Consider the following 21567-nt stretch of genomic DNA (forward strand, 5'->3'; position numbering starts at 1 on the left):
GCTAAAGGAAACAACATGGAAGTGAAGAAAAAGTAATCATAGTTGTTCAATTTTTCTCGGGCCTGTCTGAGGTTGCCTGGAAAGATTGGAAACAGTGGCGTTCCTTTATCTTCAATCACCTGGTCAGAGAGAGGATTCAGGGGATGATGTGTCGCACAATGATGCTGAATTACCACAGAAATATTTAGATACATGGATCATCGTATTAAGGAGCGTAAATTGGAAGCTATACCAGTCAACTTCATCTAAAGTCCTGATTCTGTTCCATGCTGATGGAAAAAAATAAAAAAATAAATAATGCCGGTGTAGCTGCTGGGACTGGAAAAACAATCGTTTGTGTAGAAAAAAAATAGATATTGGATGCAATTCCTGTCGCTTGCATTTCTGCGGAATTGGCATAGTGTGGTTGAGAAATGAGGCAGCCAAGCAGATGTCATATCTGGGAATGTGTTGGAAAAGCTCTACATTGTTGTGTATATTCCTGATTAGTCATTTGCCTCATCTCCAAACGGCATCATGGCTACTGAACAGTTGGCTTCTCTCTACTTCAGTATTCTATACTTTCCTTCATAGGATTTAATTTTCCTGTATTTTATTTTTTTTTAAAAGATTAATGTAACATCATAGACTAAGATCCCGAATGAATTCCCTGGTAAAAAAAAAAAAATAGATGTACTTACTATAATGGGTGTGACTGTGTTGCCGGTGTTCTACTGTGATAGACTGCACAGTTTTGTCAGGTGTAAAAGTGATGTGGACCGCACTATTAAATGAGAATTTTACGTTCGCAAATGTCACCGTGGAGAGTTTGGGAGAGCCGGGTTGGCCATAAAAAAGATGAGGTTTGAAATCATGGAGTTGGAAGAGGCAAATAAACACACTGGTGAACACCAGCAGAGACATAACATCATGATAATAATGCTATATTACTGTATTTTGTTGTTTAAGATACATGTTTTACATGGCATGTCATGTAAATATATGTGTTATGGTACACATACCGACCATTGCTTACAATTTTGACTGATTTTTCAAGGTGCATGGAATATTTTACTTTCTGCCTTTTTCCATTCTTTAGAAAACAGCAGTAGTTTCAACAAAATATCAGTTCTCAACAAAAAAAGGAGAAAAACTACCATATTTTCTGGACTATAAGTCGCTCCGGAGTAAGTCGCACAAGACCAAAAATGCATAATTAGGGAGAAAAAAATATACATAAGTTGCACTGGAGTACAGGTTGCATTTTTTGCAGGTAACTTTACAAAGTACTTGACCAAAACAGACATTAAGTCCTCCTGGACAGCAAGTTCTAACAATAATTTTTCATTTATAAGTCGCTCTGGAGTATAAGTCGCAGGAACAGCCAACCTCTAAAAAAAAGTGTGACTTATAGTCCAGAAAATACGGTACTTTTTCAAGGATAACTTTCACTACGACACAAATTTAGCCATATACTTACCATATATACATTTATCATGCTGGAGCCTATCCCAGCTGTCTTCGGGCAAGAGGCAGGGTCCAACCTGGACTGGTCGTCAGCCAATCACAGGGCACATATAGACAAACAACCATTCACACTCACATTCATACCTATGGACAATTTGGAGTCGTCAATTAACCTAGCATGTTTTTGGAATGTGGGAGGAAACCGGAGTACCCGGGGAAAACCCAGGCATGCTCCAGATGCCAGAGCGGAGAATCAAACCAGGTTCTCCTAGCTGTGTGGCCTGCGACCTAACCACTTGACTACCATGCGGCCCTGCCAAAATAACAATAACCTTTTACATGGGAAAGATTCATGTTGAGCTCTTATAAAATGCACTTTTTTAAGGCACCAAACATGATCTCTTCTATTGTGCAGTTACATCATCATCTCTTTTTGCCTTTCATGCAAAGAAACGAAAAAAAATCTACCTACATCTTATTCAGATATCTGCATATCCAGGTGAGCACATATGATCCATTGCATATGTAAGCAAAATCGGAAAATGACAAAGTAGCTGACCAGATACAGACAAAAAATACTGGGATAGGCTCCAGCACCCCCGCGAACCTCGTGAGGATAAGCGGTAGAAAATGAATGAATGAATAATATAATCCCAAAGATTATATTCTCCCGTAGGCCCTGTAACCATTATACCAAAACAAATTGCCCAGTCGTATTAAATGTAAACACATTTTTGCGGCAAATAACAAGTATGACAACCCTCCATTGTCACTTTCATACCATGTGTGCCGTTCCTATCAATTATTTAAAGTGTGATTTATAATCCAACCATGCGTAAAGGTTATAGTCTCATTTGCATTAATAAAAGAGAATGAAGCATTGCAATAAATCCACTAACACATCACAAATTGCTATTATAAAAATACTAATGAAGGTAATAAAAACAATACATCCAGTAGTACATTGCTAACCTAATTTCATTAAATGTTGGTGGGAATAATGCCTTGCAGCTAATCATCTCACAAAGGCAATGAGAAGTCACTGCGCACCCGGTGGAATAAAGCAGAGAAATGACATCTGGCCCCCTCGTGCCAATTTAAAACACTCTGTTTCTATTATTGTCACCACAGCAGTATACTGTACATACACAGCCAAGGGGACCTGTATGTGTCTGTAACTGTAAGTGGCCTGTACTCTATGCGGTATATATGTGTTGGTGTATAGCTCTTTCAAAGACACATTAACACCTTTTTACCAGGCAGCGTTTAACAGATCCCCCCTTTGGGAATAACATAGCTATGGTACAATCCATCTGGGACTTGGATTCTACTGTTATCAAACACCAGCTCTCTCCCGTCCCCCTCCTCTTCTTCTCACCTCATCTCTCATGCCGCCAGGCTTGTTGTGAGTCATTCAACTCTTAAATCCCAAAATATATCACAGTCTTGATTGTGGCGTTTAACATGAAACAGTATAAGCGTCATGTGTTCATTCATTACACAACATGTGACCTGACAAGAGCTGTTGCCAAGGTTGGTATTGGATATTGGTATTAGTTGATATCAAAATTATGTTCTAGACAATAACAGCATGTTATAGACAAACACATATAGACCAACAACCATTCACACTCACATTCATACCTATGGACAATTTGGAGTCGCTAATTAACCTAGCATGTTTTTGGAATGTGGGAGGAAACTGGAGTACCCGGAGAAAAACCACGCATGCACGGGGAGAACATGCAAACTCCACAAAGAGATGGCCGAGGGTGGAATTGAACCCGGGTCTCCTAGCTGTGAGGTCTGCGCGCTAACCATTCGACCGCCCTATTTAATTTATGTTATTTAATATTTCTGTCAGCTGTCAAGTGTGCAATACAATGGAACCTTGGTTAGTGTCATGAATCCTTTTGGACTCTAACTGAAACAGAGTCCTGCTTCCATGCATGAGGAAGCAAACTGCTATGAAAGATGGGTTTTTTTTCATAAAAATATATCGACAACAAAGTTGGACTCACAAAAAACGAAAAGCAGTGCGCCATGTTGTCAGCTAACATGAAAATGTAGGCAAACCAAGACAAAAGTTTGGCATAATTTTGGCATTAACTGAAAAACTGAGGCAAATTCAGAGGATTTTAAAGAAATATTTACTTTGTTTGGCGGCACGGCCGTCGAGTGGTTAGCGCACAGACCTCACAGCTAAGAGACCAGGGTTCAATCCCACTCTAGGCCATCTGTGTGTGGAGTTTGCATGTTCTCCCCGTGCATGCGTGGGTTTTCTCCGGGTACTCCGGTTTCCTCCCACATTCCAAAAACATGCTAGGTTAATTGGCGACTCCAAATTGTCCATAGGTATGAATGTGAGTGTGAATGGTTGTTTGTCTATATGTGCCCTGTGATTGGCTGGCGACCAGTCCAGGGTGTACCCCGCCTCTCGCCCGAAGACAGCTGGGATAGGCTCCAGCACCCCCCGCAACCCTCGTGAGGAAAAGCGGTAGAAAATGAATGAATGTTATATGCATATGTTATATGTTATAATATTACATTTTAAGAATATTTATAACACAACAAATTTGGGGGGGAATTGGGTTGTGAAAATGTAATATGGGAATAAAGGTGTCCAAAGTGTACCCCTGGGGCAATTTGCAGTTCGTTGTGTCCAGTCCAGGGTGTACCACGCCTCTCGCCCCGAAGACAGCTGGGATAGGCTCCAGCACACCCCACGACCCTCGTGAGGAACAGCGGTAGAAAATGAATGAATGATTTACTTTGTTTCATATTTGGACGTCAACCAATTAGCATAGTTAGCATAGCATTAGTTAGCATGCAATACAAAATCAAACCAGTATGCTATTGTTAACCTCCTAACCTCATATTCTGCTTGAATGACTTGAAATATTGCTTCATTTTTTTCAGTATGTTATGCATGTGAAATGTATAGTACAGTATAAATCCATGACACATATATAAGAATTAATTTTTTTCCCCATGTGCTGGGTAGAAATTGGAAGTGGGGGGGGGGGGGCTGTGGATTGCATGCATGTGGGCTTATAGAAGGCGGAGCTGATAGGGTGCATAAGCATGAAATTGTCACGTAATGAACCTAGCAATTGAGCTGCATGTGCATGTAGTGCGTGTTTTCGTGAAGGGTGGGCTTGAACTGACATCTATTTACTGCTTCAATGACCTCTGCATGCTATCAGGTTGTTTTTGTTTGTTTGGACACAGACCTTTTTTAAACCATTGGCTAAGAAATAAAGCCTACTCTGTTTCTAACGGCCAACAGGGGTGATTAAAAGTACTTGGTGTATATTCCTCCATTCACAGCACTATATATCCATATAGGTATGGGAGGTGATGAAAATGTAGTGGGTTGGCAAAGTCAATGAAAGGGCCTTTCGCCGCTGTCCTGATAAGTAACTACTACAAAGGAGGAGGGAGGATATGATGTGTTCATCAGCTCTCACAAATAAACGCACAAGCCCGCCCACTGGAGTGTATCAGTCAGGCTGATGGCCCATAATCTGTGTGGGAGCAGGAGTGTGTTGGGTGTTTGTCGTATAGCTCACATAGTAAATATTGTGAATTGAGGTTTTGATTTCCATTATTTTATGCTGAAAATGTATATGGATACATATTTCTAAGCAAAATATGTGTTTAGTGTTTTAAAATTCATTCATTCATTCATTCATTTTCTAGCGCTTTTCCTCACGAGGGTCGCTGGGGGGTGCTGGAGCCTATCCCAGCTGTCTTCAGGCGAGAGGCGGGGTATACCCTGGACTGGTGGCCAGCCAATCACAGGGCACATATAGACAAACAACCATTCACACTCACATTCATACCGATGGACAATTTGGAGTCGCCAATTAACCTAGCATGTTTTTGGAATGTAGGAGGTAACCGGAGTACCTGGAGAAAAACGGGGAGAACATGCAAACTCCACACATTAAAATTCAGTTTATACAAATTCAGTGCAAAAAAAGAAATCCATGCAAATACAGTAAATTATTTTTCAAAATTATTATGTATACTTTCGGAAAATTATAGGGGACCTATTATACTCATTTTCAGGCCTTTTATTGAGTTCTGGACTCCTATAGAGCAGCTACACATAATAACCTGCACAGGAAGCTTTCTAGATCTTCCAGACTCCTGCGGTGTTTCCATGGATTTCCTGCCTTCCACGGAAACTGTCCACGCCCTGCCCTTTTCCAGGCATGCCTCTTGCCAACACACCACCAGCCTGTGCCTGGGCATGCCCATATAAGAAAGTCCGGGTTGCGATGACATCAGTGGAACTCAGGGTTAAAAAAAAAAACTCTGTACACAAAATCATCAGAAACTGCTTTCAAGGTTCACTTCCAAATGTGCAAAACCTCATGTGGCATTGTTTAACACGAGAATACAATATTCTAACACCATTACGGTATTACGTTTTTTCAATTTTTTGGACGCAGAATTTTTAAAATGTTCATCTTAAACAAAGATTTTGCTCATCGATTTTTTTCAATTGCATTCTTCACAAAATGTAAAGACAAACAATCAGTTAAGTGTCTAAAACTATATAGTAATAAAGAAACAAATGAACCTTCATTCCGTACCACAGGTATCACATAATACGTAATTGCAACCAAAATACGCTTTATTCATGAAACTATGGAGAACCCTAATCTGCATTCACATCACCAGTTTTCTCTTTGGAAAAAATGGTGTCGATCAGCAATTAACCGTATTGCTTTTGAGGCAGCGCCATGCAGAGTAATCAATTCGGGTCAAAATTGTGTGAGGAGTGATGACCGTAAGAAACAAAGAGGAGGGAACTGGAAACGTAACCCAACATGATGCAAACCGTTGAAACAGCATTTTCCATCTCTTTAGCCGTCTCCCTCAAGCACAAGCAAACCTGGAAGAGAGACGCTCAATAATATTTGCTTGGTGGAGAATAGTCCGAACATGTCTCCTCACTTCAAGTAGGACTCAATCAATATTCACTTGAGGAAGGCAGCAGTCCCATCACAGGAATACTCTCACAGCCAATTGTTGTTGTTGTCAGATGGAGATTTGAAAAGTGCAATTGTAAAAAAAAAATGTAAAAAATCACTATTTCTGAAATGACATATAAATAAATGCAATTTATATTCAAAACAAAGTCTAGTATAGCTTAGACAGACCACTTGGACTAACGCCCAATCTCCAAGTACTGCACATATAATGGCATCTATAATGCAAATTCTTTTTGCTACTACACTTTCTCTTGACTCGTCCACACACAATATTCTGGTGCCGATACTCGATTGTCAGCTTTATTCTTTGAGCACTTCAGTTTGATAAATAGTTGTGTTTCCTCTAACAGACTACAATATTGATTTTTTTTTTTGATCTTGGGCCCAAGTCAAGTCTCAAGTGTCCACTGGTTGTGAGCATCTATTAATGTGCTCCATGCATCTGTGCTGCCTTTACCACTAAACAACTATATCTCATGAACTCCTCAGGTTTACGGTTTAGATAAACTGCAGTTTTAGGACGTCATCACATGGCTTTAGAATAAGGTACTGTTGATTGATACCCACTTGTGTTAAATAGATCATGTCACAAATCAACATTAATATGAATCAATCATGATTTTTTTTCTGCATAGAAAACTATCATTTAACTTCAGATTTGTTAGCATCCGTTTCAGTTAGAGTTGGACCTTCTTGAACAAATTAGTAACGTTATGTTCCACTGGACTTGTAAATGGATATAACGATTAATCAGATTTCTCACAAAATTGTATTCAATATGAATAAATGGGGGCTGCACGGCGGACGAGTGGTTAGCGCGCAGACCTCACAACTAGGAGACCCGGGTTCAATTCCACCCTCGGCTATCTCTGTGTGGAGTTTGCATGTTCTCCCCGTGCATGCGTGAGTTTTCTCGGGGTACTAAGGTTCCCTCCCACATTCCAAAAACATGCTAGGTTAATTGGCCACTCCAAATTGTCCATAGGTATGAATGTGAGTGTGAATGGTTGTTTGTCTATATGTGTCCTGTGATTGGCTGGCGGACCAGTCCAGGGTGTACACCGCCTCTTGCCCGAAAGCAGCTGGGATAGGCTCCAGCACCCCCGCGACCCTCCTCAGGATAAGCGGTAGAAAATGAATGAATGAATAAATGGAATATTTTTCTAGTTATAGCATAGGAATTTTGTTCACGATGTTGTTTTAACCATTATTAGAACCTTGTAGAAATGATTTGACCACCCATCACCCAATATGGTCGACATAATAATAGAAAAGTAGTCATCTTAGAAATAAATAAGCATTAGCATTGACAGCGTACTTCCTGGTGGTGATTGTCTGATCAATGAAATGTTACTGACACAAATACCAGTATTGAATACTACTTTATTGCTGTCGTTTGTGGTTAAGGAGAGACTCACTTCAATGGCTTTATTAACATGCAGTGAACATTCACACAGGAGCTGCTGTCGGCCATTCTTTACAGTGCTAAACTACTGCTAGGAGTTGCTAGCTAACAGTTAACTCTAGCTCGCTGATGTTCCACATGCTACTTATTAAAAGTGTACACAAGTCACAGATACTGTATTATATAACACTTCATATTATGTCTTTTGATTGACTTATATTTGTATTATTGTATTGTTCTTTTAGCTTTGGTTCGCAAACAGTTAGCTTGGCTTGCTAGCAACTAACACCTTTTTACTAAAGGTGTCAGAAAGCTGTCTTGTTGTTCATTTTGTTGTTGTTGTGGTTGTGAATACTCTAAAATAGTCAAAATATGCAGCAGAACTTTTGAACAAAAGGAATATAAATGACATGACTTTTACCTCCATTGAAGGCTTCATTGTTGACAAAGATGATGAAGGCTTGCAGTGTTGTAGGATATGACAGATCCACACAGACACCACCTTCCTGTTTTGCTATGAGTTACTTCCATACATAACAAATTACATAAATATTATTCATTTAATTGTTTTTTTCACCTTCTTTATCAAAATGCTGGAACATGCAACTTTCATTGCGAGTTATTTTGAAAAGCAGAGTTTGTTAGCAAAGAACTACAGAGTCAACCGCTATTTACATCCATGCTAGCACACTGCTAACAGGGATGCTTTGTGATAAAAATACATTACAAACGCGTGTAATAAAAACACAACGAGACGTGCGCTATATTGTGTGCTAACCGGAAACTAATAGCAATATTTTGGAGTATATTTTTAAATTAAAAAAACACAGGACACGGGCATTATCTGCTAGTAATGGAAGATTTGCATTTTTGTGTGGGATATTTCATAAACACACAACAACATGAATAAATATGTAGATTATATAGAGAAAACAGAAAGCTTTTTTTTTGTGTTTTTGACACATTTAAATACTTCATCAGCTTTCTATAGGTTCTATATTTTATATTTTATTTTATATTTTTAGCAGCGGAGAGCAGTCATGCTGTGGCGTTGACTACGCTAAAGTGGGAACACCTGGTGCAAACGCTTTCAGAGTGCAGACCCGTGATTGGTCGAATCTTTGGCACGCGCCGGCTCCAATCCCAATCGCCATTGGACCTCTTAGCTGTCACTCTATGCTATAAGCCCCTCCTCCGAGGTATGAAATACACGTTACTCTCGCCACATTGGAGCACTATTTGCCCAAACGGCTTCCGCTCCATCCATTCATCCATCCCGGAGTGCGCCTCTGCTGCGGAGCTTTTGCGCGCAGGCAGGCTGGAGAGAGATGACAAGAGCCCCGCGGAACTGGCCAGACAAACATGGATCTCCGTAAAACGCTGATTTCGGTGCTTTGGATATTATTGCTGAACTCTTTGGAAGACTGTTGCGCGGAGGAAGGTATGTAAAAAAACACTTATTTGCTTCCTTTTTGTAAAAAAACTGGTGGTTATGAACACACAGATGCGCGCTCCTTGTTTGGATGTTTGGAGGAAGCAGGTACTTTGCTTTGTAATTGTTGGACTGTTGAGTAAAAAATGTTCGCTTTTTGTGAAGAAAGTCCACCTTGCAGAAGAAAAGAAGCTCAAGTACGTTTACGTGTAAAAAAAAAAATCACTATTACATGAAGCAAATAGGTTATTAAAACATGAAACTGTCGCGTTTATTATACTATATATATATTAAAACGAGTTTTCATTAGATAAGAATAACATCCTGTTTAATTCTATGCATGGTTTTAGTCACAGCATCATTGTGCAACTGGTTTCTTTGTCTTATTACAGTCCGCGTGCTGCTGATTTTACTACTCTTTTATTTTTTTTCTCATTTTTTTAATACTTTTGAGCACTTTTGATTCATTTGTTCTACTGCATGCTTATAAAGTGTGGATTCCAAACTGCTGCATTTGAGCAGTGCAATGTGATTTAACAAGATTTAATGCTGATGGGAGATTTGGCTGTGATTTCTCTATCGCTCCTCTGGTTTATGAGGAGAGAGAGAAAGAGAGAGAGAAAGACAGAGAGAGAGAGATATGGGGAGCCTTTGCAGACAACTGTACTGCACAAACAATTTAGCAATGCAAAAGCTTTTGTTAAAATGACTCTCAGGGCTGTTTCAGTGTGTGTGAGAGGCTGGTTAGGTGAAGCCAAGAAAGTGATCCTAATCACTTTGGAGACTGTGAAGTGGGGGGGAAAAAAGAGCACCATGGATTCAGACCTTCTGGCTCTTTATTTGGCAAGGTAGCTGCACAATGATACATTCACCGGTTACAATATTGGGTACATATGCACACATATTGATGCACAAGGTTATAGCTGGGATGTAAACATGTGCATATTTGTATTTTTTGTATTTTTTTTTCAAGATTGACTGCTTAAATTCTAAATTAAAATATCAGATATTCAACCTGGTTGCATTTTGCAGCTTAATAGAACTACACTCCACTAAAAATAAATAAAACAACTCTTAAGTACGATGAAATGTTGTTGTATACCACACATAATGTGTCACAGAGCTCTTGCATTGGTTCACACTATATAAAGGGTGTCCAAAGTGTACCCCAGGGGCAATTTGCGGGCCGTTGCTGATTTAAATTTAAAAAATAAAATAAAATCAGGGGCGGCACGGTGATCGAGTGGTTACCGCGCAGACCTCACAGCTAGGAGACCAGGGTTCAATTCCAGCGACGTTATGTTCCACTGGACTTGTAAATGGATATAACGATTAATCAGATTTCCCACAAAATTGTATTCAATATGAATAAATGGGGGCTTCACGGCAATCAAGTGGTTAGCGCGCAGACCTCACAGCTAGGAGACCAGGGTTCAATTCCACCCTCAGCCATCTCTGTGTAGAGTTTGCATGTTCTCCCCGTGCATGCGTGGGTTTTCTCTCCGGGTACTCCGGTTTCCTCCCACATTCCAAAAACATGCTAGGTTAATTGGCGACTCCAAATTGTCCATAGGTATGAATGTGAGTGTGAATGGTTGTTTGTCTATATGTGCCCTGTGATTGGCTGGCCACCAGTCCAGGGTGTACCCCGCCTCTCGCCTAAAGACAGCTGGGATAGGCTCCAGCAACCCCCTGCGACCCTTGTGAGGAAAAGCGGTAGAAAATTGGGTTGTGAAAATGTAATGTGGGAATAAAGGTGTCCAAAGTGTACCCCTGGGGCACTTTGCGGGCCGTTGCTGATTTAAATTAAAAAACAAAAAAATAATCTCTCGGCACATGTCATGTCATAATATAACATTTTCAGAATATTTATAACACAACAAATGCATGAAAAAGTAATATGGGAATAAAGGTGTCCAAAGTGTATCCCTGGGGCAATTTGCGGGCTGTTGCTGATTTAAATTAAAAAACAAAAAAATCAGCTAATATGTTATGTTATAATATAACATTGTAAGAATATTTATAACACAAATAATATTTTTTTTGTGGAATTGGGTTATGAAAATGTAATATGGTTATAAAGATTATAAAAAAACTTGATGTGTAAAATTGATTGCAACAATGGAGACACATAAAATAATAGCACACCTTGTCACATGTAACCCAAAGCTAAGAAACAGATATAACTTACTAGCATGTCTACATTTGTATCAAAGTGGCCCCTTGTATTTTTTGACGCGCGCGCAGCCCTTGCTTGGAAAGGTTTATACACCCCCGCATTAATGATGCAACCTTGCCTAATAAATTGCCTGCATGGTGACTGTGCATGTCTTGTGCATCAACTTGTAAGGAAAAAGTCAAGCTAAAACCAAAAACAAACATAAAAAGATTCCACAACGCTATATCTGACACGCTCGCAGATGCTATGTTCACACATCATAAGCTCACAATCACACACACGCACATGGAAGATTCCAAACACACACACACACACATTAGCTTGACACTTGCATGCCGCACTCGCATGCGATCTTCCTCGTGTGTCCACATGATTGAAGTAACAATTTCCAAACTGCTGCTAAAGAGATCCCTCGGACACGCACATGCGGACCCAAATGTTCAGAAGAGCAATCAAACGGACGCTTTTGCACGCTTTCATGCATTTGCACACTTGCTCTGAAGCTTGGCATGCCAGCTTCATTTGCCATATTGATATGATTCCAAGCAATGTCCCGTAGCTTTATTTGGATTTAATGATAGGAAAAGCAATGTGTTGGTTTTGGAAGAGAAATAATATCTTTTTTTTTTTTTTTAACAATTATAATTCTATTTAAATCCATAACCAATTCAAGCAAGGAAAAAGTGAGATTTTTTTATTTTAATTTATAATTTTTTTACTATTTATTTATAGTTAGACATGAGTTCCACTGTGGTTGTCTTATTTTTTTTTTGCATTTTCTTCCCACTTTATTGTTCCCATTCTGCTGTACATGCCTGCTGCATGTTAAGCTGACCCAGCAAATGCTAACACAACCTGGGGGTTGGGGGGGGGGTAGATGGTGGGGGCGCCATCCCGCCACCATCACCCCCCACAGTCAATCCAGCCACTCCCCTCCTTTTCTGGACGCTTTTCTCATTCCCCCGCACCTCACCACTAACACACCTTGGCATCTCATCGGGATCTCATTTACTTCCTCCTGCCTTCGTCCCTCCCCTCCCCTTCCCCTTCCCTTCCCCTCTTACCTCCTCGTCCAGCCATCCGCTCTGCACCAAGCGGCGAAGGGCGAGCGAAGGTGCGAGCCAGTTGCTGAACAACAGCAGCCTTTAGTGAGTGGCGAGGATTGGCGTGATTTTGAGGCTGCGTGGTTGATGCTTCACTCGTCGCAGTCATTTCAGGGTTTGCATGCAGTTTTGCAAGACAATCCTTTCCTGTCACATGTGATTCTAGATTATATTTCCCAGCAGGATGCATTGTGGGATACTGAGGGATTCATTTCTGTTGTTTCGATTTACAGTTGAGCATCTCAATAGAAATGGATATAGAAATAAAAACAGTGCCATAACTGTACAGAACGGTTGCTTGGTTACATTAAGTATAAGTTCACTTCTTAATGCACGGCGGTCGAGTGGTTAGCGTGCAGACCTGAGTTCAATCCCACCCTCAGCCATCTCTGTGTGGAGTTTGCATGTTCTCCCCGTGCATGCGTGGGTTTTCTCCGGGTACTCCGGTTTCCTCCCACATTCCAAAAACATGCTAGGTTAATTGGCGAATTGTCCAAATTGTCCATAGGTATGAATGTGAGTGTGAATGGTTGTTTGTCTATATGTGCCCTGTGATTGGCTGGCCACCAGTCCAGGGTGTACCCCGCCTCTCGCCTGAAGACAGCTGGGATAGGCTCCAGCACCCCCGCGACCCTCATGAGGATAAGCGATATTAATTCATTGAAAATTACCAAAATATATAGGTTAAAAAAAATGATGATTTTGTGGTTAAAATGTACAAACTTGTAAGATTATTTGGGAATTAACTAACTAACTAAGCAGACCACACTCTTGAAAAGCAGATTTAAATTTTCAGAATTTGGTTCAAATATCTGGATGGTAGCCAAGTGGTAACCGTGCAGGCCACCTGGGTTTGATTCCCTACTCGGGCATCTCTGTGTGGAGTTTGCATGTTCTCCCCGTGCATGCGTGTTTTTTTTTTCTCCGGGTACTCCGGTTTCCTCCCACATTCCAAAAACATGCTAGGTTAATTGGCGACTCCAAATTGTCCATAAGTATGAATGTGAGTGTGAATGGTTGTTTGTCTATATGTGTACTGTGATTGGCTGGCGACCAGTCCAGGGTGTACCCCGCCTCTCGCCTGAAGACAGCTGGCATAGGCTCCAGCACTCCCCGTGACCCTTGTGAGGATAAGCAGTAGAAAATGAATGAATGAATATTTACTACAACATTCCAAATAAATCCGACTCATGATTCCGCAGCATTATTAGAGACCTCTAGACACAAAATAACACCCCTATAGCCACCTTTCCACTTGTATTACTTAGTATAGTCGACATAGTAATAGAAATAAGACTTGCGTGTTGTTGTAAATGTGTTTCGGTGCTGGGGAGTTGACAGGAAGTGATGTTGGGGGTAATCCGTGTTAGGGGTTATTTTGCCTTTTGCAAGACTATTGAAACCTGTAAAATAGGCCTGTTGTTGTGTCACAGAACATTACAGTAAGATTACTGACACCTAGTGACCACTGTAGAGTACTACATATTATGATGCATTTGAATGCATCTTCTGAATGCCTTATATTTTGTATTTTAGTTCATTTAGCCATGTTTTTAATTGACGTATCTCTACAATACACTTGAATAATTGTCTTTATGCTTAATATTTCTGTAACTTTTACTACTTCAACTAACTTTCAGGGCATATTGTGTATGCCGGAACCATGTAAGAACACTTTTGAAGTCACGCATAATATACCAAGTTCTCGTCAGGTGATGTCATGCATAACAGCCGTTCATTCTGTTGTTAATGATTGATGAACTGAGGTCTCCTGAGATATGCTGAGGTTTATTCATACTTTCATAAGATGTTAGAAGAAGAGGTTCTGCTTCACTTTTGAAGACATAACAATAAGACAATATGTCAAGAAATGTATGCAATGTAAAATACCATCTTAGCCATTTTTTCACCTCTCAATGTGCTCATTTTTTTGCTGCAGCCTATTTCCATGAAGCTGACTATCTCCTCCACTTATCTGCCTAGGTTGCAGCCACTATGCAAAATATATGTATTTCAATTTTCCATGCTTGTATGCATATATATGTAGCATAAAATATCAATCCAGTAATGTACAATTGTATATATTGATGTATGTTAGTTATCTATATGTGTCTATGGTGAGTTTAAAGGCTTTCATATTTCATATTATGCATCAACTGGGACTAATTGTGATATATGCAAGGTTATTTTCATTCATCTGAGTCGGATACACTTCCTGTTATGGACCGCCTGTGTGTGTGTGTGTGTTGGATCGGGTGACCTCTATGAGAAGGAAAGGTGAAAGCGATTTGTGTTGATGACAGGCGTCCAACAGTAGTGACATTCTCTCGTCAATACCTCGGCGACAGGTGGCGGAAAAAGGAAAAGACGGGCACTCCTCCTAAAAAAAAAATATATGACAGTGAAAGAGTGGGAAGGAGAGGAGTGTCGCTGTGGAAACGTAATGGGAATAACGGTCCGTGCGGAGGAAGCATTGAGGGAATTGGAAGCTGCCACCTCTGCTTTCTGTCATGGCTCTTGTATGTTGCGTGTAATCAAACAAACTGGGCAGGGGGGGGGGTTACAGGGAGTCGATGTAACTGGTCAACCACATCCTTATTTACTTCCCAGTCTACTTGGAAGACATTGACTAAGACTGATAGACTGATGAATTGTGTGTGTGGGAAAGAGAAGCGATGTCACTAGTAGAACCCAATATGGTGACGTGAGGGCCTTTGTTCCCGGTGAGGAGGCTGCGGGAGCGTCAGAAGGCGGGGTTGCTCATATTGGCGAGAACGAATCAAGCGCATGGGAGTACTGTGGCAGTTGGTGCGTGTGTGTGTGTGTGTGTGTGTGTGTGCACGTGGGAATAAAGATCGGGGGCTTAGAAGGTGTTACAGCTGTATTAGACAATGTCATGTGGGCTTTGTGCAGCTGTTTGAGATAAGTGGTGGAAGATATATGCTTGGACTGCATATATGGATTTATTGATTAATCAATGCATAAGGTGATGACTGTGTTGCCGTTTTCATGTACTGTATACTAGTGCCTCAACATGCTTAAAGCAGTGGTCTCAAACATGCGGCCCGCGGGCCAAATGTGGCCCGCAGGACACTAGTTTGAGGCCCCCCGCCTTGATATGAAAGTTTAATGTTAGTGCGGCCCGCGCAAGTTTGATATGGATGCTGTATGGTATCATGTACCCAGAAAAAATTATTACGTTTGATTAATGTTCATGTTAAAGGTTAAATAACTGTTAATAGTTATCCTCCCTATCCGTGTGGAAGTGGTAAGTTTTTGGCTATTTAAGTTTAAAGGAAATAACTTGAAGGCTACCGTTTAGGTCGCTAGCTCTCTAGTTTGCGAGTTAGCATGTGTCTCAAGACCCTGCAGTTGCGCAATATGTTGTAAATAAAAAAAAGTATAAATGTGACTATAGTCGTGTTTTGTCATGTCTACAGGGCTCTAATAATGCTTTGTTAATTTTAATCTGAAAAAAATAATTTGTCTACCCACCAACTATATGTGGTTTCTTAAGTTTTTATTATTTGCCGTTTTATTATTATTATTATATTTATTTATTACCGATTGATTGATTTTCTTTATTCTTGATTTGTTCATTTATTTTTCATCTTATTTTGTGCAGAAAAATAAAAATTAAGATATTTGAGAACAGTGGAATGTTTTATCAGAGCTTTTGTTGTAGAAAATCATAGTAAATGTAGTGCAAAAAAGGTCAGTAAGGATAATTCATAATGCCGCCTACAGAGAACATACTAACTCCTTATTTCTAAAATCACAAATACTTCAACTTGCTGATATAGTTCATCTTCAAACAGCTAAAATGACACATAAGGCTAAAAAATGGTAGTCAAATTTTGAGGGAACTTTGGGGTATCAAAGTAGTTCAGATTAGAAAACACGACTTGATGGAGTACTCTTGCTAGTATTGATACATTTACATAAATGTATGTGTAAATTACTGTAAACTCATTACAAAGAGATGCATTTAATATTTAAATATTCAAGCATTGCAAAGGAAGCCACAACAAAGAGGCTAAAGAGCAACATGCGGCTCTGGAGCCGTGGGTTGCTGACCCCTGATCTATAGTAACCCTCTGTAATTGTGAAAAAGTGAAATAAACACACAACTATCAGTGTTGCCAGATGACAAAATGCAAGAATTAAAATTTTTGCACTGTTAAGGAGTTTAAAAATACACCTTTTTATTCAGCAATTTATGGCAAATAACCACTAAACTAATATAGGGGGTTCATCAGGTTTAAGACAACAGACTCCAAAAGCCAAAATCTAAACAAAAATGTGGTTTCAATTTGATTTTTCTGTCAGGTATTCACACTGTCATGATGCCTTTAAGGACAAAGGTAAAAACGCACAAGCAAGGAACACATTTACAGAAACGCACACATCTTATTTATATCTTAAATGGCTTATTTTTATTCTTATGTCTACTATATTGGATAACACAAATCCATGTTTAGAGGGCTCTAATAATGTTAAAACCGTATTTAGAATGTAGCAATGCCTTTCTGGTGTTGCATTGTAGCCTGCATTTTGTAGCCTGCAGGCCTAATTCACGCATGACTGGTGAGCAGCCCTGAACATTAAGTATTTTTTTTTATTAACTTCAAATTAATATCACTTTTTGTCGGTATCTGTAATGAAGTGCTGTATAAATCCATTATCATGCATATCTGTTTTCAAGTTGGCTAAAGTAGGTAAATGCCACTGTTGGCCTGTTTTACATGGAGAGGGTATCAACACTGACTACATTAATTCAAGGCTTGATGTGGGTGGGCATGTTGGGAATTGAGCTGACAACATTTAGTCTGCCACCCTCACACTTACCGCATTTCATTTAACTTGCCTGTTTTCCATTTGAGTCGTAAAAAAAAAAAAAAAACATAACGTGGTTGTAATTAAACCTGAACTAAAAAGGCAGTCAGGCGAGCCAAGGTGGAAAGAGTCTGCATATCAACACACCATTCAAAATGTCATAGGCGTAAAAGTAAATATGTAATCCATGTGACATCACGTTATGCACCTTTCATGAGTCAGGGCTTATTTTGAGTCATCCATTCATTTTCTATGCCTCTGCTGGAGCCTATGCCAGCTGACTTTAGGAAAGATGCAGGGTACCCACTGGTCTGGTCACCAGCCAATTGCAGGCCATATATAGACAACATTATCAAGACATAGTAAATATATGCTAGCTAGGTACACCAGTACTTGGAAATTTGCCGCTCAGCCAAATGTTATGAGCAGAACTTTTCACGTCTACCAATCAGGACTGATTGGTAGATTGGCCTACAAGCTGATCCTGTGGAAAAAAACCCAGCTCCATTGCTAATAATGTGTGTGTTTCAGAGGCCAGCACTCCTGATTTTGAAGGCTCAAGGCACATTACTTTTATATGACATCACATAGAAGCTGAAATCTGATTGGACAACATACACATACAGTACTGGAAGCACTGCAGCCAAGAAATACACTACTAAATGAAAATAATAGACTGGTAGGAATACATTAATATAATTTAAGTTTATAATTTAAGAGTGGTTCGCGTGAAGGCCACACAGCTAGGAGACCCGGGTTCGATTCCCCACTCAAGCATCTCTGTGTGGAGTTTACATGTTCTCCCCGTGCGGGTTTTCTCCGGGTACTCCGGTTTCCTCCCACATTCCAAAAACATACATGGTAGGCTAACATGAATGGTTGTTTGTCTATATGTGCCATGTGATTGGCTGGCCACCAGTCCAGGGTGTATCCTGCCTCTCGCCCGAAGACAGCTGGGATAGGCTCCAGCACCCCCGCGACGCTTGTGAGGAAAAGCGGTAGAAAATGAATGAATGAATGAATGAACATTTACTTTTAACAATTTGTCAAGTCGGACTGGTCGAGACCCGGGTTCGATTCCCCCTCGGTCCAGGGTGTATCCTGCTTCTCGTCCGAAGACAGCTGGGATAGGTTCCAGCACACCTGCCACACTCATGAGGATAAGCTGTAGAAAATGAATGAATGAATGAATTTGTCAAGTCATTAAAAAAATCATCTTCTCCTACCCAGTCGGACTAGTCTTAATAAATTCATAAACAAGACTCAAATTTGATAATGCTAATAATGCTAATACCAATTTCCTCCCACATTCCAAAAACATGCTAGGTTAATTGGCGACTCCAAATTGTCCAATAGGTATGAATGTGAGTGTGAATGGTTGTTTGTCTATATGTGCCCTGTGATTGGCTGGCGACCAGTCCAGGGTGTACCCCGCTTCTCGCCCAAAGACAGCTGGGATAGGCTCCAGCACCCCTCCGCGACCCTTGTGAGGATAAGCAGTAGAAAATGAATGCCTGAATGAATACTACAATTAAACTTTTAAATGTAGGTCAGTGCTTCTGCTAATGTCTAGGCCAGCACAGAAGGCCTTGCTGGCCCTAACAGTGCACCAGTGGTATATATATATATATTTTTGCATCATCCAATTAGCTAACTGCCAAAATGGTTGTTTCACTTTTACACTTGATGGAGGTACTTAATTAGCAGCATCCCTTGCCTTTCCGATGTTATAATAACAACGTAGTCTTTGCTCTGCGGAGTCATGGACTTAACGCCATATGGAGTCGACGGAGGCTATTTTAAAAGACCAAAACTCTGCTGAGCTGCTGAGCGACCTTGTTTAGTGAACTCCAACATACTTACATTTGTGCTATTAAGACACGGCACGCTCTGTCACATTCTTTTGAATCAGGGATGAGCTTTAAGGCCATTTGTAAAAGGTGTGTGTGTGTGTGTGTTTGTCTCCTGGAGCTGAAAACGGTCTAAGAAAAACATTTAAAATTTCCGCTTTAATGTTGTTTGACAACATATCTTATTCTAGATGTATTTTATTTTTTAAAACCTGTTTTTGCTTGTATAGTTTACATTTTGAGGAAGCACACAAGGTCATCGCCTTAGGCTACAGCTGAGGCAACGTCCAGTCCACGTTTAGTTACGCAACAATCATATAAGCTGACAAGAGAAGGTTTTATTTTGTCCAAACATGATGTCCACTTTCTTTTTGTGGAAAAGAGAGTGGGGCTTCATCTACATGTATAGCATGTGTGGGGCCGTACACGCTGGAGGTTCTCCAGTTTTCAGTCTTCCGTTCCAACACTTTGGTTTTCTGGCAAAGATTGGATGACCCGTGTAAGCGACCTCGTAATGTACTTTTCATGTTCACTGATTCCGCTTTAGCATGTCTGAACTCTTGACACATGTTAGCAGATTATACAATGGGAATAGACGGGAGGAAAAGAAAGACATGGAATATAGATACTGTAGATACAGTACATCAGCCCATCCTATTTTATTATATTAGGGATGTCCAAGAATGGCAACAGACCAATATTGCCATACAATGAGATTTTTTTGTGCTGATATAATTTCCATCATTATTAGCATTATTCATTCATTTTCTACCACTTATCCTCACGAGGGTCGCGGGGGTGCTGGAGCCTATCCCAGATGTCTTTGAGAGGCGGGGTACACCCTGGACTGGTGGCCAGCCAATCACAGGGCACATATAGACAAACAACCATTCACACTCACATTCATACCTATGGACAATTTGGAGTTGCCAATTAACCTAGCATGTTTTTGGAATGTGGGAGGAAGTCGAAGTACCCGGAGAAAACGGGAAGAACATGCAAACTCCACACAGAGATGGCCGACGGTGGAATTGAACTCGGGTCTTTTAGCTTGTGCGCTAACCATTCGGCCGTCGTGCAGCCATGTTATGTATATTCATTCTTTCATTTTTTACTGCTTATCCTCATGAGGGTCGCGTTGGTGGGTGCTGGAGCCTATCCTAGCTGTCTTCGGGCGAGAGGCGGGGTACACCCTGGACTGGTGGCCAGCCAATCACAGGGCACATATAGACAAACAACCATTCACACTCACATTCATTCCTATGGACAATTTGGAGTCGCCGATTAACCTAGCATGTTTTTGGAATGTGGTATTAGCATATTAGCATTATTAGCATTATTAGCATTATTAGCATTATTAGCATTATTAGCATTATTAGCATTATTAAATTTGAGTCTTGTTTATGAATTCATTAAGACTAGTCCGACTGAGTTGGAGATGATTTTTTTTAATGACTTGACAAATTAATTCATTAATTTTCTACTACTTATCCTCACGAGGGTGGCAGTTGGAGCTGGAGCCTATCCCGGCTGTCTTTCGGACGAGAAGTTTTGGACTGAGGGGGGGAATCGAACTCGGATCTTGACCAGCCTGACTTGACAAATTGTTAAAAATAAATGTTACTTTTCTATAGCTTGTATTACATATTACAGTATGTCTTATCGGTTGATATCTGATATCTGCCAAAAATCCAATATTGAGTATTTCTTATAACCGACAAGTTTGAAGTTACTCATGCTCTGCATTATTTAAAAAAAAAAAAAGTGTGTTTGCTATAAGTGGCGTGGTCAATTTGTTTACAAACATGAGACGTATTTCAATTACCAAGAACATTTGAAAACACAACAACACACACTGAAGGGCGACCACATACTGGCTTAATCTTTACAGGTGTCCACAGGGAGCACGGAATCGATATGAAACGTTTTGTTTTTCTTTCTGCTCTGTTAATCCTGGTCATGGCTTAGCTATTGAAGTTGACATATTGTTTTATTATCATGTTTATGAATATCGCTAGATTGGATCTTAAATATTATTTTGGCAAAAATATCAAGTTATGGTGCACATTTCTGTGTTTTGAAGCACCGGTTGGATGCTTTGTTAGTCGTGGTCGTGATGATGTGTTTACGTAACAATCTGGCAAAAACAGGCAACCCTACTGTGTTGTGTGTGCAACACATGCAATTTACGGTGTTTGGTTGAATTTGCTACATTTGCTACAAGGACACGTCTGGAGAATTTAAGCAAGATTGGATAAAAAAAACAAGGACTTAACAACTAACTGCCTGCAAGACATTCACTTTGTTTAC

The 21567-nt window shown here is 40.2% G+C and overlaps 1 protein-coding gene across 3 annotated transcripts in view; it reads left to right on the forward strand.

Annotated features, from left to right (window-relative positions):
* The first annotated feature begins 9105 nt into the window (after window positions 1-9105).
* The window catches only part of LOC131101547 (ephrin type-A receptor 7-like), a 206481-nt gene continuing 194019 nt past the window's right edge, over window positions 9106-21567 (forward strand). For all 3 annotated transcript variants that reach the window (XM_058046809.1, XM_058046810.1, XM_058046811.1), the window contains exon 1: window positions 9106-9298. In XM_058046809.1, the coding sequence (XP_057902792.1) occupies window positions 9220-9298 (79 nt within the window). In that variant the 5' untranslated portion in view covers window positions 9106-9219. The remainder of the gene's footprint in view (window positions 9299-21567) is intronic.

This window comes from Doryrhamphus excisus, chromosome 14 (genome assembly GCF_030265055.1).
Source record: "Doryrhamphus excisus isolate RoL2022-K1 chromosome 14, RoL_Dexc_1.0, whole genome shotgun sequence".
Taxonomy (NCBI): Eukaryota; Metazoa; Chordata; class Actinopteri; order Syngnathiformes; family Syngnathidae; genus Doryrhamphus; species Doryrhamphus excisus.